Source organism: Chamaea fasciata, unplaced genomic scaffold, assembly GCF_029207755.1.
Source record: "Chamaea fasciata isolate MVZ Bird 193981 ecotype frontalis unplaced genomic scaffold, bChaFas1.0.hap1 SCAF_3, whole genome shotgun sequence".
Classification (NCBI taxonomy): Eukaryota; Metazoa; Chordata; class Aves; order Passeriformes; family Sylviidae; genus Chamaea; species Chamaea fasciata.
The window spans coordinates 25,476,160-25,495,500 of NW_027094088.1; the positions used below are offsets into that span (position 1 = coordinate 25,476,160).

Sequence of the window (19,341 nt, forward strand, 5' to 3'; positions counted from 1 at the left end):
TCTGAGTAATTCTGGACACGCTTCAAAGAAATCTAGCATTTGTAAAAAAATTTCAGACATATTGCCCAACCATTAGCTCTGTCATTCACATTTTCCCTACAGTTTCTTTTCTGAAGGGACCTGATGCAGTCAAAGGAACTCCAGTATCAGCGCAAAGCTGTCTCACAGCATTATCCTCTACAGGACACAGCTGACTTCCCTCTCATAGCAATGCAAACTTGTATATTTTCTTTGCTACATTTCTAAACCCCCTCCAAACACACTGCTTTTACACACTGGCATCACAGCACAAACTGGCGTTAATGCCCGTGTCACACGACACATATCCAACTGCCAGAATTCCTTAATTTCTGAACTGTCTGGTTGCCTTGGAGAGGGATTAGGCCTTCATCTCAGTCATTACACAGCCTGATTCCACAGACAGCAGTTTAACAACAGAAATAATCCCAGGCAGCTGAAAGAAAAAGGTTGAAGGTCAAACGCCCCAGCTCAAGAAGAGAAACAGCTTCAGTTTGGGAGCACTGCACCATCTCGGGTTCCTACCTGCTCCCCTCCTCAGCTGCCTTTCAGCAACACACACATCCATCAGCTCAGCTCCTCAAACCAAGGGTGTATTTGTAAGTCTACTACAAGAGAAACAATTTTATCTCCTGTCCACGTTGCTTTACAATGAGGTAAGCCACGTGTAAGCAGTAATGGGAAACCTGACAGGATGGAAGGGTCAAAGTTACAGAGAGGGGAAAGGCAGAGTAGTCTTAAGTGCACACAGAGAGAGACAGAGAGGAAGCAAAAGGGAGAGAAAAAATTAGGGGAAGGGGGGAGGGGGTGATTTGACACCATTTTGTTGGTCTCAATGCTGCCAGCTTTGCCAGAGCCTGCAACTCAACATCAGAGAGAGTGGTGACCCTCCCATGGACTCCAGGAGCTGGCCATGCACTGACCTTCCAACTCAGCAAACTTTCGTTGGTATTTTGCAAGGCCAGCACAACTTCTCTTTATGTTTTCATCTTTGAAGGGGAAAACTACTCTCATATAAAAAACATAGTGGAGCTACTCACTCCCAGAACTACCAGCTTGCAGAGACTGTGATACAGAGTCTTTGGCAACAGATCCTCTTTTTCTGTACATATCAAATACTTCTGCTTTGGAAGCCTTCTGGGTGACTTCTTTTTTTCCCATGCAATTGTGAAAGACTGTGGACACTGTGGCTCATCTATTTTACGGAGAGTCTCTTTAAAACTGGATGTCTCAATGGCAAGGCCATCAGCAAAATAAGACTGTCTGAATATTTGCTTAGCCTCAGCACACCAGAAAGCAAATCCTTCTGCATTCATCTTGTGCTCCACGTGCTCTCCACCACTCTTTTTTCACACAAATATGTACAAAAGGAAAGAATGCCCCTGTCTTATTACAGTGCAGTGGAAATATTCCTGCTTTCAACTTCATCACTGAGAAATCTTTCCAGGCTTTCATGTAAATGTTTTATCGTCTGCTTAGCTTTAAGTAAACTTTTTCCTTTGGCTTACATCAAAACATCCAACTAAATCAGAAAACCACACTGGTTCCCAAAGTAAATGTCAGCCTCTGTTGTTAAGATACAGTAATGACATACTTTTATTTACAAACAAACATCACTGTACAGTTTGAATGACCAGCTCCTGAGAGAAGGGAGAACAAATTTTGCCTGACCAAAGAAGGGTCCTGGCAAACAGCAGTCTCTCCAGGATGCTGACAGATGCAAAAGAGCCCCCAAGAACTAAGTGGATTTAATTTTATTTTTTCCCCCTTAAGGATTGCTTCATTTGTGGGACAGGAAGAATTTCAGCCTGCTTCTAGTACAGGAGATCTTACACAACCACTTGGTTCTCTCCAACACCCGACACAAACATCCTCAATCCCTCTGTCCCCCCCACACTGATCTACACATACATCATCTATGTCGCGGTATCTAGGTTTGAGGGGCTGTTTTTTTAATCCTATTTGTGATCAACTTGTGTTCTGCTATGTATATGAAGTAAAATGGTCTTTCACCATCTGAAAATAAAGAGGAAAGGAAGAGGAGAAGAATGGAATTAGGAATGGATGAATCTCCAGTTATAAACCTCCTCAAAATTTAGTGGCTCCCAAACCTGCTCCCTGCCTGTCTCTCCTCTGCTCTTCCCTGCAGTGGCAGGCAGGACCTATTGAGTCTGTTCCCAGAGTAAGCAGATACACAGAGCAAGGACACAAAAATGTCCCTGCTCAGGGAGTAACAAACCATCAGCTGATGAACAGCTCAGCTGATATTTCATCTCAGGGGCACTACAGTCTTCAAAAGTGAGAGAAGTAACCTGACTTTCTTCCATATTTAAATCTAAACTTGCTTCACCTTGCAGAGTTGATACATTTCTGTAATTGGGTAATTTCACAGTCATTATTTAGTTACTGCCAACTGGACAACTCTCCTGATCACCAGGTGTACTGTGTGAGGGGCTTCCTTTTCTACTTGTGATTAGCATAGCTCGAAGTATTTGCACACTTCTAGATAAGTATTGATATTAAATCCTGTATGCAGGCCCTCGAGCATCCAAACCATCTTCCATGTTCCTACCAGAGGCTCCAGAAAAAAAGAACAAAGCAGGGGAAAAGGGGGGAGGTTACTACCAGCATCAGAAAACTTACTGACACTCTGCAAAGGCAGACAAAAATTGCAAGAGCAGCAATAAAATGCTGCTGTGCCTGCAGTATATTGTTATGGGAAGGGGCTCTGAACATCAAAAATCTGGATATTCATCATTCAGCAAGACCTTCAAGAAAGCACAATTGTTTACGAACTGACGTTAAAATCCACTCTCAAACTCCCATCCACAGACATCTGAACAGATCATATGAATAGGGAGTAGGCTGAGAGATAATTAGTGCCAAGAAGAGATTTTCCTAGAAAAATACCAAGGAAAAGTATTTTCTTTTGTATTTTCCCTTTTTATTAAAAGCGGATTAGGCAAAGTCACTGCTAAATGGAAATAAAACCACAAAGAGAACAGAAAAGTCTGTTTCGTTATACAGCCATACTAAGGTGACTGTTCATCATAAAAAGGGCACATTTTAAGCAGGATGTTTTCTTTTAAAGACATCTGCAACTTCTTCAATTTCAGAGACTAGGCATCAGAACTCATAACACAATTCAAAACTGCAAACATGACTGATTACCAGAATCCACGGATAATTTATTGTTGAGGACACACACAAGCATCCCATTGCATTTTGTACAGCATTAGGGAAAGTTTCCAAAGGAAAAAAGAAGGGAAAAAAGCCCACATTATATCTGGACACTGAAACAGCTATTTTTTTCTTACAGGTTTTTTTTTAACAGCTTCTCTCTGGCCCAGCACTGAGTTTTCCAGTATTTTGCATTCATATAAAATCATAAAACCCCATGGAGACAGTGCAAGTCAGTCAGTGGTACATGTTGGAATCTAAAGAGAACTGATTTTGAAAGGATGAGCAATGTCTGTCTTCATGTGGGGACAGAATTTTAACTGCTAACATTAATAAACATGACCAATTCCACTTTCCCCTAGTGTCACTTATTTCATAGAACACCCTCCCATATTCCCTGCTCAACAAAGCATTCCAGCAGTATCATGCCTACCCTCCACAACCTTCCTCTGATCACTGTCTCTGCCACCATTCTAAAACCACTTTTACTTTCCTCCTCCTCCACCTGTGTCACAAATTCTGCCTCCAGTGTTTCTCTGACAGCTGTTGGTGTAGCACATATCCATCTCCTTTCTTCAAAAGTTTGTTCTTTTCAGCCTTGGCCCATTTGTTTTGTTCTTCTGTCTCACACTAACTTTTGGTCAGTTTTTGGATCACCTCAGCACCCCTCACTTGTTCTGTCTCTGGCATTTTACTGTCCAGGCAACTCCCATTCACTCCCTGTGTCCTGGACTTCCAACAATGCCACCCTCAACTTCTTCATTCTCCTGTCTGCATTGAATTAGAACACTGAGTACCTAAAAACATTTCCTTTTGACTTGTCTAATTTAATATTAGTAGGCACAGAGCATTTAGATGATCCTGTAAATATGTTTTAAATCTTTACCTTCCTTAAGTAAGAATAAAAATATTTACCCAGTACCACAGTCAATACACCAGCAAACTTTATATAATTTCTGACAACATTAAAAAAACCTGCCCTTGATTTGTTAAGAGTGAATTTAAGTTTAAGCTAATTAGACCAAATAACCAAAACATGTGCTAACAACCTGCCAGTTTTTAATTCAAATAATTCTTTGGCCATACTTCTTAAGGATCTAGGTTAAAAAAGTTAAAGTATGGCTAAAATAATAAACCTAATTATCCCTGACGAATTCTTACCATTCAAAAACCATAATTTTTAAAGTTAGCCTACAGGAAAAACTTGGCTACCTATCTTTTCGCTCCTTTCCAAAGTAAGAAAAGATAAAGTATGATACAGAAGAAAAGTGACCATAGCATTCAAATGCTATTTAAAAGTCCTAGAAATCACGTAATTTGGGTAATTTGGTCAAACATTTAAGACATTCCTAAGTAAAGACCAGCTTGTGCTTTCCTTGCAAAGCATCCAGAAGTTTCATAATCCACATTATTTCTATGAAAGAATTTTATAACTTCTAATTAAAAAGGACATATATAACCACGAGAATGGTATTTGCACTGTATGTTATTTAAAACAGTATTTTGTATTTGAGGACAAAACCTGCAGACACTTGAAATAATAGCCCATGTTTCTGATCACATACACACACGTGTAGTGCACAGTACTTTTTGCAACCATTTCTTTAGATTGTGAGCAGCATTTAAGAATCTTAACCAAGCTACATCTACAGAAGGTTTAAGTATTTGGAAGATAGCAAGAAAACAGAAGTATGTTTTTGCAAAAATCAAGGAAGTTAAATAAGTAAGAGTGGAATACTGGCTGCTCCATTTTGGTATCAAAACAATCTCTTTATTAACAGGATTAATCATGTAAATACTAAGTAACTGTTCCATGTTTAACAACAACACTGGAGTTTGGTTAATTTCAAGAACTTTTATAAACTCTTCCACCTCAAATGTAGAAAGGAAAAATGCTTGGTTAGACTACAAGTGGTGTCGTTTTCCTTAATCACAGATTCATCATATTTGATGTCCTTTTTACATGTCTTCTCTTTCCCACCAAACTTGAATTTTGAAGACACTACACTTGACAACAGGCCAAACCAGCCAAGAGATTGACAGTATATATACGGAATAAAGCAACAACTTGGCAGGATTATCTTCAGCAAAATTTTCTTTCATCTTTTCCCTCTTCTGTTCTACATCCTACTTCACTTACGTTGACAGGGCTCTATCAACAAGTGCCATTTTTTGGAAGACACCCCTGGCTAAAATGCACTTCTATTAGTCAAGTATATAATAGAGAGTTGCATCCATTTTTCCCTTTATGAAATGACAAAATACTTTGAGAAAAAGCTTTTTCAAGATGTAAGCAAGAAGGAAAATATGATCACTGTCTTGTGGCATTCTTCATCTGTTACAGAGAGACAGAGCATCCCAGATCCAAGCTTTCGCTGCAATTCAACACTTGGGCTCCTGCATAACCAGCACTGCAGTTCACAGTAATACTCTCATCTTGTTTTGCTTAAAATACCAATTTCCAGAAGATCTGAAAGCAGGAATGTCTATGACAGGTCCTCTTGGAAGTTCACATATTCAACAGAGGAATCTTACTTAGTGAAACAGTGTATGACACCAGAGTCCTGTATTCCATCTCTTGCAAAGCCCATTTCTGAGTGCACAGGAAAGCATGTAACCTCAGATGCACACATGATCTGGAGCTCTACAGCTCGACAGACCTCTGCTTCTAACTCTTCCTGATCAAAACTTGTGAATTTGCAAATAACCATATACACAGCTAATGCTGGACATATTCTCACCTGGACTCAGGGTCATTTTTCCCACCCCAATATGCCTACAAATGTTACTTTATTCCTCTGTAATATCTGAAGCTGGGTAGAAGTGCCAGAATATCCTCTGCAAGAGGACGGCATTGTTCTCCTATGAGAATGAAAAGGCCCTAGACATCTGTGATTTCTGATCTATAAAAACAGTTAATGTGGAGAAAATACATCAAAGAAGTCTATAAGAACAAATTCCCTGGACACTATTAATAATTATTAATAGTGACAATAGACATTAGCTCATCAAATAATTCTATACCCGGTAAGAACTTTCTTTACTCTCAATAAAGCTAAAAATAGTATTTCTCCATTTTAACTTTTTTATTTTTTTAAGGCTTGCTTCCAACCACAGTCGATAACAGAATAAAAGTATTTTTAAGTTTATACAGTCTTAGCCTTTTGTATTGTCTCAGCATATCTGAAAGCCCACAGGCACATTAGGAGCTCAGAAAAAAAGTTCTAGGTTTTGCCTATCACCTCAAGGAAAGAAAACTGTCTTTTCCCAGTGACATGAATCTCTTTTCCCAGTGACATGAATCAGGCAACACTTGCATCCAGTCCAGCAAATAGAAATAAGCTGTGGGGTTTGGGTTGCTTTGTTTTGTTTAAGATAAATAATCATCATTTAACCAGCAATAAATTTTTAGCTGGACAAGATGCTTTTGGTATCCATTAGTCCCTGCCTTCCTTAGCTGATATTTTAAAGCTGATGTTTTTTGAATTTGTGAAGTGAATTCCCTAAGTGCTATCCTGCACTTTAAGAGACAGATTTTATTAATTGAAAACAACAAATCACTTTCAGAAAATAATCATAATGTAGGAAAGACCTAGGCAGAGCTGTACTCTGAAAACCTCTTTGTAATTGTAGCCTCTTTAGACAGGCATAATCAATTAGAAGTGGTCTGATTTTAACCAGTTGCAGGCTCATTACATTGCATTCCCATTTCTGTTGATGAAAATCAGTTTCAGCCTGTGGCCTGGAACTCATATACAGCACTTCCTGGGGCCTCTTAGATAAACACATCAAGAAACAGTTTTATTTGGATTTGTCCTTCACCCTTTATTCATTGAAACAACTTTACAAATCAAGATTAGAACAGAGAAAAACTGGCTCATAACCAGAGATATGCATGTATGAGTAAGATATTTAATCTCAGAAAAGTATAACGCTTCAATTAATAATCGTATTTTAAAAACATTTAAACGGGAGACTCAAAACATTCAGTTTTAACTGGAGAGTTTAGTCTTTCTCTTACTGTGTCATGGGACACTCAGTTTCTATTTAATATAAACACATTACTCCCTCCTTTCAGAAGGGCTTCTTGCCTGTGATACATAAAATTGTCCCCAATGTATCTTCAAGTTTTCAAAACAATACTTCCAGCCTGAGTTTCTACTCTCTGTAGACAGTGCCTGAAATATGTCATTTTAAACCTATGTAGGAATGAAACTTTTAAGCAAAACAATGCTAATGAACTATCCCCAAGCAGAGAGAATCTGCAAAAATAATTGCTTTCCTTCTGCAGAAATTGTACCTTACAGCACCCAGGTTTGCTGCAGTCCATGAGCTTTGAAAAATAAATGAGTTCACTACAGTTGGTAATCCAGCCACAGCATGGTGTAATCCCTCAGGCTCAAAGGGCTATTCACAAGTCAGGGGCATTAAAAAAAAGGAGGGGAGTTTCCTGGTGTGCAGAGGTCCAAAAAAGCCTCTGCAAATGTGCAGCAATTGTTTAAAACCAGAACAGACAAAAAAAACCCCAAGGATAACTGAAATAGGGAAGAGACTGGTAAAAGAAATAAAATGCCCACTAAGTAAGCAAAACGAGGAGCCCTCCCCTGGAGTACTGGCTGTTCCTTCCTAAAAGAAAATACAAAAATAGAGCTGAAGGGTGACTGACAAGAATAATCAGAAGATGAAAAAACTTCAGATGAAGAGAATAGAGGAAAACCAGGATGATTCATACCACCAAGGAGCTGAACAGAGGTAGAGGATCCTGATTTAAAAAGTGTAAAAATTAATAGTCCCAAAAGGATCTCTTTCAAAAAGGAATATTCAGAGTAAAAAAAAAAAAGTAAAAAGGGTGATGAGCCCAAATATGGTTGAGGGAGTCTTTGGGGGTTGTTTTTGTTTATTTTGTAGTTATGATGCACAGCTAGACTCTGAGGATTTAAAAAGCTTTATTCGGTAGTAATAACAAAAATGAGTAAATATATACTGCAATATAAGAATTATTGATGGTAGATAGAGCTTAGCTGCAGAAAAACCAGAAAAAGAGCCAGGAAAAAAATTATCCCTACAGACATGTTATATTAAAACTGTTTTAGATAAGGTGGTACATTCCACCCTATAAAGCATGTGGCCCTTGCCTAGCCACTCTCTATGCCTGTCCTTCTGTTGCACAGGCTAGTTCTGCATCAACCTGTCTGAAGAAGTTAATTTCATCACCAATTTGCTCTCCTAACAACTATCATCACTACTTGAACTATACATTCACAAGAAATCACACTAATAGCAATTTTAGAATTAGAATGGAACTACATCAACCAAAGGCCTAAGCAAAAAAAAGCAAAAGGAACTGGTTTTTAAATTAACAGTGCCCACAACATGACTATCTGAAATAAAGAACGGCACCAGTGACTTAAATGCAGGGTTAAGAATTTTAATGAAATGAGAATTCATTAATTGCCTTCCTGGACTGACAAGGTAATTTATTACTCACTTCTTATAAGAAATGAATAAAACAGGCCCACAAGGAAGCTACTAACAACTGACTGAAAGCTGCCTACACACTGGCACACGTCAAAGGGTGTTCCTTCCTCCATACCTTTGTTTTTCTTATTGTTCACAGCTTGTTTTGTACTGTTGCTAACTGTAATCTACAACATTAAAACCACTGATAGTTCTCACTGGTCATTCAAAAATTCCCACTGATAAAGAATCAAAATGAAAAAAGAAACTGAAAGAAGCTCTGAGAGTTGTATTTTATAAAACTTCTAAACATTAGAAAACACTTTCTCTGAAACTATTTCAGGTGTCTCACAAAGGAACATTTCTGTGGCTTTCTGAAAAGGTTAAAGTAGCAATAGTCCAGGATTTGGATTTTGGATCAAAAAGCCATTCTGGAACATGGAGACGACCTTTTTTGTTGCTAGCCATTCTGGGACTAGGAATACTGCAAGATCATAACTTCAAGCCTTGACATGGAGCCATACCTCAGTTTTCCCCTCAAAAAAACCTAGGACTAGCTCTTGAGAAGGCAGAATAAGGGGCCTTCTTCTACAAAGCACTAAAGGATTCCGTAAGTCAGTGGACACCTTGAGCACAAGTAATATACTATTGTTTATCCAGATTCAACATAGCTCAGAAATAGATACCCTAATAAATTGAATTCAATGTATAGAATAGTATATTTGACTTACCTTGCTTTTGAAACTTCTCCAGGTGAGTACTCAACATCACAAGAACATCAAGATAGGCAGCTCTGGTCACCAAACAAGGATTTAGCCTAAAAAAAAATAAACCAAGTTTTTGAAACAAATCCTTATAACCTTATGCTCAGAAACAGCAGTGAAACAAACTAGTTCGGCATGTCTATTTGAACTAATCAATTGGTCAAATTAGACTGCATATATAAAATAATAAGGCCAAGTAATCTTAGCTTCACTTCCTGGTCCATTTTGAGCGACAGTCTCCCTTGCAGAATTGGCAGCACCTTCCTCCTCCAGCCATTCCACTAAATGGCAGTTGATACATTTCATTATTACTGGATGAACCAGCTCCTTGTAGCACCTACTACGTCTTTCTTTTGTTTATAGATAATGTGTGTAACTAAATGCATCAACAAAAAGAAATCTTCAGTTTTTACTGTTACAGTTCTAAAAGAGAAACCTCCCTTGCAAAGTACCTGCTACACCATTTTAATGGCCATGGCTCTCTCACTGTTCTGATGAAGACCAGAGGTGTTCATGTTTTTAAAACTAAGTATTTCTTTTTCCAAACAAGAATATTTGGGATTTTGTGTATATAATGGAAATTGGTAATAGGCAAGTTTCTGCTCTACCTTTTCAATTTGCAAGTGAGAAATATCTATTTTCTCTCCAATTAGAAAAATAAAATTAGGTAACAACTGAATTTTTTTCTGTATTACTATCACTGAAGCACATTTAGCCACGAAAACTTTTAAAAAATATAACTTAAAATGTGACCAAACAGGAAATCTAGTTCAAAATACAGAAACTATTCTGAAGAGCCCAATGGGACTTGTACTAAAACAAAAACTTTCAGAATCAAGCAGCACAAGCTTGAAGTATGACTAATTCTGTTCAGTATTTCATTTTTATTTTATCTGGCACTTTCTTTGTATGCTTATCTTGATATTTGAAACTCTTTCAAAAATTGTTAATGAAAAATGTTCCAACAAACATTCTGAACTCTAACATCTTTAAAATCCAAGGGGAAAAAAAAGCTTTTTCAAGTAAGATATGTGACAATGACATAAAAATGAAAGGTTGGAGGTTCTTACATAGTTTGGCCGCTGTATTTGCCTATGGAGTTAGCCTATGAACCTATTAAAAAAGACAACTTTAACCACAAACACTGTTCTCACCTTCAGTAATAAACTCAGAAAGAAGCCTAAAATACTTATGCTTTCTTTTATGGCCTACAATATTAGGCATCCACATAACACACAGCAGAATACATGCCACCAGGATCTCTCTTTAGAAGAGTTTCTTTCTCCTTTTTGCATAAAAAGAGACCTTTTGGACACTTTCTTACTAGTGAAGTAGTCTAGGTTCATACCTTCCCAAACTTCTTCATGCTTGCCTCCTACCACTTGCCTTAAAGTACAAGAGCTAAAAGCTGCCTGCTGAGAAGATGCACATCACCAAGAACCAAAGCCTTAAGAAGCCAAAGCAATTTTAATATGGCCTATTTTTGAACAGCTGTATTAGGCAGACTTTATTTCTATCCACCCTAGTTATGCAAAGATCTTTCCTGTGTGTTGGGCATCCAGTTGCTGCCTAAGTTTTTCTTCTCAAATGTGTGTGAAAACACCACCAAGTAATACTCACGGAGTTGGGCGCCCAATCCATGAGAAAACAGAGGAACTGATCAGTCAAAGGCTCAGAAGAAAAACAAACCACAAGAGGTTTCACAAATGGATGAAAGCAGCCACAGAAGTTTTCAGCCAATAAGAGGAACCTGACGGGTCTACTGCACTTCAGCTCCCCCCAGAAATGGAAGACTCACTTATCATTCTGTGTTTTCAGTGGAAAGAAAATTTCCAACGTACAAACTGTGCCCTGGGCAAAACATGGCTGATGCAACTTTTACTGAAGAAGAGGCAACAGCAACACTGGCATGTTTTTTATTATAGTCCAGTTTTTAAGCACTTACCACTTCATTTTAACTATGTGCACATGCAAGTTTTGATTTTGAAAGGAGACTTTTCCAGCATAAAACATGCCAAACGTTTGTCCTTGGCTAGTTCCGTTGCTCTGGTGATGCTAGTGAATGCTCATCCATATGTCCCAGATGGACACAACAGGAAATTCAGGTTTCCAAAACCAAGAAACTTCAGTGTTGTTCAGACTGTAGCAGAAAGCTCAGTCTTGAAGACAATCAAACTGTGATTTACGTAACAGATCTGACAGCCAAAAATCACAATGCTGAACATTTCAAATGATGCACTGCACAGTATTTAACACGACCTGTTCGTGCAGGACTTCAGCAACAAGAGTGGGAATAGTACAAGATGTTTTCTTTTTAGCACCAATATCAATAAAGTGGTGCCCTCATAAACAAGATTTGAGGAAATCTGTCTCCAAACAAGAACGTCACAGCAGTAGCAAAAGGTGGGAGCTCCAGACATGTGGAACAGCATTCCTTTTTTGCTGTCCAAAACACAAAAATTATATCATTTCCCTTCCAACCAGGTTAATAATGGAAACAAATACATCATATACTCACTCCAGATGATAAACTGCACATGAAACTGACAGGTTAGAGCTAGAGATGGTTAGGACTCTCATATCTAACGGCATACCCACCCAGAAATATAAAATACCTATCAAAACAATATTCATACTATTACACATCTATTCTAAGAGCAGGCTAGTGATGCCAGGGCACAGATCCATACCTGATTAAAGCAATGCTTTGTCTATGCCAGTCAGTAGTTTAGTGTAACAACAGCACATCTGGAAGTCAAAGAGCTGACACCAAAGACCAAATGGCCACCTGACATACTGTGTCCAGATGCCTTAAATCACAATTTTCAGCAGCTCCATTTGTTACTTTGTGTTTGGATCTAGAGCTTATAGCCAGCCTGCTCCTGGAATTTTACTGCACTTAGGAGCTTGCCCCACACTTTCTAGTACTCCTTCATAATGCTCTCATTTGGAGCTTGACACAGCTGCCAGTTTGCATACTATTAACACTTCATAGCAGATTTCTGGATTAAACCCTGAAAATAAATCTTCCAAACCTACTCAAATTCTTGTCATTAATGCTGATCAAGTAATTGGGGAGAGAATAGACAGACTTCTTTGCAATCGCATTTTCAATTCTGGCATGTGAATGTAAAATTGAAAAAGAGTTCAGGACACTTGCAGGAGGAAACCTTTTGTTTGCCATTAAGAGTCCAGGGATTTTTTTCAAGGAAAAAGGTTAATGGAGCTAAAGAATCTGTTAAAATTCACAGGCTCCCATTCACAAGCCTTTGAAGAGGCCTAGGTCAAGCACTTATAGAATATTATATGACCAGAGTAACAAAGAGCTATTTGTTTTTAACAAGGAACTGCCTGGTAGGTGAATGAGGAAGCATACCCCTCAGGAGATATTCCCTCTCTGGAGATGTAAATCAGACTGGGCAGGTTCAGAAGCTCCATGTGCAACACTGGGGTTTGCTCCAGCTGGCTTTGGCTACCCACAGTAGCAGTAGGGCTGCTTTGACTTCTGCTCTGCCTTTACCTCCACTAAGTACCACTGACTGCAGCTTAGATCTATGCAACTGAAATCAATCCTAGACTCTCACAGCTTGAAGCTCTACAAATATTATCTTTAAAATGTTTGATTCACCTTTTATAGTTAAGTCGTGCTGAATTTGAGGTAGTCAATGGTTTGCTTATTTTGGATGGCAGACCTAATGCAAACTAAACTGGCATTTATTGAAGAAATCAGCAATATGTGGTCACAGACCTCCTGTGTACTTGGCTCCCACAACTTCATTGCTTCAACTGTATCAGGAACACATGGCTTAACTTTTAAAATTAAGTTTCTCCTGTATTACTGTTTAGTTTAAACAAGATCAACATTAATGAATTACGAGCAAATTATCTTCTTTTCCAAGAGAAACAAGGAGCAAAGAACATGGAAAGCTCACACATTTGGCCTCAATTCTGTCAGAACACTAGGAAAAAGACAATCTCTTGCTTCTGTAACCACTAAGTTTTGCAGAGGCCCTTAAACAGCATTTCTACTTATTAAAGGGCATCATTTACAACCATCCAGATTTCTGTATTTAAGGCATGATGCCAACACCCCTTTACAGCAAGTACCAAAGAATTTTGACGCAAAACTTCTGCAGATTCTCACTATCTTCCCAAAATCCCAGTTTTCAATGACAGATGACTTAAGAAGCTGACAGCTATTTTATCGTGAATCATTCCTCTTTTTCCACCTCACTTGAAGATGAGCAACAACTGCAACATTAATTTATTGCATTTGTTACATAAATAAGACAGATACAAGCTAGTGATTATGAAATCAAAGCAGTTCGTGTTAATGTTTATTGCATTAGCTTTTGGTTATTCTAAAAATTCAATGTTTTCCAAAGAGGTGGTTTATTTTGCTCATATTTTTCTTCATTAGGAAACAGATGTTGGAAAACTATTAGCAGAACAAGCACTGTTTAATATACAGCAACTTAAAATATTTACTAAAAATTTAACAACATAAAAATCAAAGCGTATTTCCTCAAACCCTCAATGAGCACTAAGAAATTTCAAATGCAACATGACATTTAATGTCTCTTTAAAAAAATCCAGAATATCTCTCTTGTAGATGGCTAATTGGATGGAGATTGGGTAATCTCAGCTCCAAACTTTAAAAACTGATGACAAGATTTGGATAATGAATCAAGTTGATGTAGAACTTTAGTCAAAACTACACAACTTACAGTCACCTAAAAATCTCTGTGTGTTGTCCAAAAATGTAACAACACACTCTTAAGCAACAGGGTAAAGACACCAGAGATGACAAGATTACAACTGCAACCCCTTCAAAGGTCAATTCACAGCTACCTTCTGAAGAGAAGAGATTCATCTTAACGACTTGCATGACTGTTTTCATTTCAATTTTCAAAGTGATCAATTAATTAAATGAACTGCCTAATCCCTCTCTGGTCTTCAATGAAAAAGTCACTGTTACTGTAAGGCTGTATGTTTCTGGAGCCTTTGGAAAGGCTGGAAAGGACTGAAGTTCCTGGAAGGAAGACCTGTTCTTATGATTAAACTTATCAATATAATTTTAGAAAAAGTCCCATATTAAAAGAAACACTGTAATTACTAAACACTGCCCTATTCTTCTGTGTAAATAACATGTTATTGTCAAAAAGAATTATATTTTAGCTGGCAAAATAGATCACCTGACTGGTGATGAATTTTAACCCCAAATTCTCCTACTTTCTAGCCACCAGTTATTACATACAGTTTTTGATTCCAACAGATGCATCGAATTTGTTTCCTGAACATCATATTCAAGTTAATGCACAGGATGCAATTGCACAAATTCCTGTATTTCTGAACTTCATAAACATTGCTGGTAAGTCGAAATTTTGCAAACATTTGAGGCGGGAATTTCATCTTTAGTTCTACATAAACACAGCAAAGAATTTTGATTAAGTCAAACATGTCATAGCCAGTACTTGGGGATGGGATCTGTGCAATTTCCTATTATGAGTTTCCCACTGTGTCATTGTCTTCCATAATCTCAGCTTTTGTGGCTGGCATGCTGGCAACTAAATTTTGGGTTTACAGTTTATCTTTCCCTCTCTATCAACTCTCAGCATAGTTGAGAGTTGATAGAGAGGCAACTAAATTTTGGGTTTACAGTTTATCTTTCCCTCTCTATCAACTCTCAGCATAGTCCTTGCTTAAGAAGGCAAATCTCCAAAAGTATTCCAACTTCTGGTGTCCAGATTGTTCTGATATGTGACCTGCCATTGTATCAGCTTGAACATCTTCTAAACACACCAAAAAGTGCATCATCTGTGATGTCCTGAGTCTTGATACAGTCAGCTTTACATAATCCTTGAGGGCTGTCCATGGGGAGCTCTATCCTTGGAGGGCAGCTGATGAACCAGGCCAAGCTGGCTTTGTACTGACCACATTTTACCTGCAGCGTGATCTGCTAAAGGATCAGTTGTCATTTATGGAGGCGACAAAGCTGATGGAAATCACTCCTACACATACGTCGAGAGGCTGATTAAAAGATTAAATCTTCTCCTGTTGTTTTGGTTATTAGCTTTCAAATTCTGCAGTATTCTAAAGACTGAGGTTTTTGGGGGTGTATTTGTTTAGAGGGCAGCATTCATATTTTAATTTATTCTCTCTCAGAGCCCACATCTGTAGCACAGAATCAACACGCATGGCCTTCCTCTTGTCTTCTTAAGGAGACATTAATAATGGATTTAATTATTAAACTTAGTCCGTAGCATTTTGAACCATGTAATACGAAACCAGCACATCAATGAACATCACAGCCAACAGACCTACATTTAATGGAAAGCTTTTTAAAAAGTAATAATGAAGCCTGCACTACCAAGTAAACCTTGCTGAGTTCCTGGAAGCATAGGAACACCCGCATAGAAATAGAAATTCAAACATTAGTAAAAGTGCATCAGCTTGCCTACTTGGTGCTTTTGAGATCTTCTCTGAGTAATTACCATGGGCACAGTCCCTTCACTTGCCCATTCTATAGGGACAGCTCATCCAGCATTAGAGCAGGCATTGTCTCCAAAGGAGTTGCTAGTCTGGTGATTTAAGGTTTTCTACTACCCTCAAAGCCAAACTGTCATGTTGTTATTAGTTTCCGTGGTAGACAGAGAATTTATTGCTTCAAAAAGAAGCTACACAAATTATTTTTTCATTGTGATACCACCAAGAACATCCTGAGTTTCAGCTATTAAGAAAAATTAATTTGTGCTCCAGCTGTCCTTGGTGGATGATACTGAAAGGCTGTGTTTTGTTGGTGTTGTTTTTAGCATACCTGATTGATAAAATAATCCTGGCTGTTCTCTTTTTTGTTTCTTAATGAGAACCTCATGTGATTCCTGAGCAACTTCCTAAAAACTTAAGAGGTCAAACTAATCCCATGTGCAAATTTAATGAATTTTATACAATTAACATCAGAAGGCTTACTTATGAAGAAAACGCGATGAAAACTCTCATGTTTATTTACTGAAAAGCATTTTCAGATATAAGCGAGGATTTATGTCCAAAATCTGTAACTGTACATTGTTTCTGCCTACTCCAAATGTTGCGCTGGTGAAGGGAAGACCTTAAGCAACCTTATCCAAAACTTAATATTCCTGGAATGTTCCTATTTAAGTTAGGAATATACCTATGAACCAGAGTCAAACACTATTTTATCTTATGCAAAGTACATCTTAAACTTCAGCCTGAAGTCCAAACATCTCTTCTGATACCCGAAGTGGGTGTTCCAAAACAAGCAATCACCAACAGCCTAAATAAACAGTTTGTAGCCGTGTTAAAGGTACTGTTATCAAAACTGGTGCATGAGTGGACTTGGAGCAGCACAGAAACCTAAATTAGCCTGCTAAAAGCATGTAAGATTTAAATTCATGCCTTCAGGAGTACATTTATGAACAATGACGTGCTATGACTGTTCTCAAAAACAAAGACAAACCAGGCTAAACAAGGTCCATGGGTTAGAACGTGCAGATTAACAAATTACTGGTGAGTCAGCACCAAGCCTGACAGAGTTCAAGAAGCGCTTGGACAATGCTCTCAGGCACATGGTGTGACTTGGGATGGCCTGTGCAGTGCTAGGAGTCGGACTCGATGATCCTTGCAGGTCCCTTCCCAACTCAGCATATACTGTGATTCTGTGAGCTGTTCATGTTGGTACACTTAATTTTCAGCTGGAACAGGACAACAAAAATTTCCCTTCACATTTTGTGTGTGCAAGGGTAAACACATGAATTTTGCTTCAGCTGACGGAAAGTTTTCCATTTGAAACCCGGTAAATAAACTTCTGCGGAGAAAGGATCAATCATTAAAACTATTTTTCAACTTTTGAACTTAGCCGTACAACACATACAGACCACTAACAAAGAAAGGTCATTAACTGTACTTCTCAACGTGTAGGTTTTAAAGACAGAAATTAAAAAGTGGAAAAGTTAGAAAACAGGAAGATGCCAAGTGCAGACATGGCCCTGGAACGACAAGAAGGTTCATCTTGATGTGGTGGAAGAAGAAGAAGAGTCAAGAGCACTAAAAGAAGAGGATTTCTCTCTCTGTCAAGGATGATAACCTTATACTCTCCCCACTTCTTGCTGTTTTAGAAGTACAAAAAGCCACTTCCAATTCCCAAATAAGGACCACTTCAAAAATCACACAGAGGCTGCTTGCAAAACTGCAGAGAGCCATGGGCATGTTGCACTCCTGTCTAGGTATGCTTGCATGTGCCCCTGTTTTGTCTGTAATAGTCTGCTCACTAGAAGCTACCACTGTCTCTCCTAAGAGGCAATGAGAAGAAAGGCAGATTTAGGTTACAGTCTGAGCCATGAAGTCCTGAAACCACAAAGAGGCCACATTCTTGCTTTCTACACAGATGGCCTAAATGCACCTCACGTGAAGTTCCTCCTAGGAAGGACCTAAGACTATTGTCTATTGCCTATCTGCCCACTGTCACTCACACAGCGCTGCCAAAAGCAGAGGGGGAAAAGGGATACAACAGGCTTGATGGAGTGCCATGGCCATCAAAACCTGGCAAGTTACCGTAATCTGTAGGGCTATAAAATACTGATGAGATTTTCCTCATTCAAAGCAGTCATAGCTGGATCATTGGAGAGTCAGCCGGGGGAAAACCAAGCAGCACATATCTCAGGGAACAGTGAACCTCGTTTTGAGCCTGTGCCTAAAATAACTTCTGCATGTATTTGTTGCGCGAACTTGAATCTTGTGCAGGACCTATTTGTATTTTTAACAGTGCCAACCAAAAAGCAGAGAGTTGTAAGCAGCAGCACTGCAGAGCACGGGTTATTTGGGTTATAAAAACACCACAGGTGGCCCATTCCAGACTAACCAGCAATTCCTTGCAAAATGCAAAGCCAACTGGTTTTATACAAGGTTGCTCCCCACAAGTCAGTTTCAAGAAAGCCACCTTCTTAGAAGTAAACTCTCCAAACTCTCCCAGTGCAGACAAGCTCTCAGCTAAGAAATGGCACATAGCTAGAGGTTAGCAGAGTATGTTATTTGATTTCTGGTGGAACCTCAAAGTCTTTTCCCCCTCCTGTGGTCTCCAGTAAGCAGGAAGGCAGAAAAAAAAAATCCAACTCAAAGTGCTGAAAAGCAGCATCCTACAGCAAAACCATGCGATGACATGATTTCTCAAATTTTCCAATACCAATACTTTGTCGTGCCAAAGGCTACAAATTAAACAAGAGAGATGTTTCTGGGACTTCTGTACAACATTACCAAATCCAAAGGCTGCTCTTCTAGCGTTCTATATTTATGAAGCAGAAGGCAACTAGAGTTAGTCTTGTAACTCCCTGGTATGCAGCTGACCTAAAAACTACCTTTTAAAAAATTTATTCATATGACAGAGCTTTGAACTCTTTTTAAGATTTAGCTTGATAAACTGATCATATTCTAAAGTTTTCATCAGCCTAATTTACTTCACTTCATTCCATCACCTAAGTTCTCCAACAAAGCAGATTTTATATTTTTTTTTTTAAATTTCTGTCCTTCTCAAACATTCTGCATCTCTCACATTTGCAAAAAATGCAGAAAACTAATGCTGGTGTGAAGGTCAAGGAAAGCAGTAACATTACTAAACCACTTTAGACTAACAAACAGGTATATTCCAAAACAAAATAAAAAACACCAAGCAAAGTGTAAATATACAATTAAAGTGAAAAGATACAACATCACCTTGAGAAATGGAAGGAAGGCAGGTTTCATTCAAAACATCAAAAATGAAAATACTAATTATGAATACAAGGAAAAGTTAATGTTTTTTAAGACATAAAAAGAAAGCCAAGGAGAAAAAGCAACCATGCCCCATCAGTGTGAGAAGTCGGCCATCACAACAGATAGAAAATACCAGTTGAAAAAGTGAATGCTTTAT

General features: G+C 38.3%; 1 protein-coding gene across 6 annotated transcripts in view; it reads right to left on the reverse strand.

The window, feature by feature from the left end:
- The window catches only part of THADA (THADA armadillo repeat containing), a 149,801-nt gene that overhangs the window by 35,449 nt on the left and 95,011 nt on the right, over positions 1-19,341 (reverse strand). For all 6 annotated transcript variants that reach the window (XM_066178387.1, XM_066178388.1, XM_066178386.1 and 3 more), the window contains one exon: positions 9,387-9,472. In XM_066178387.1, coding sequence (XP_066034484.1) covers positions 9,387-9,472 — 86 coding nt within the window. The remainder of the gene's footprint in view (positions 1-9,386; positions 9,473-19,341) is intronic.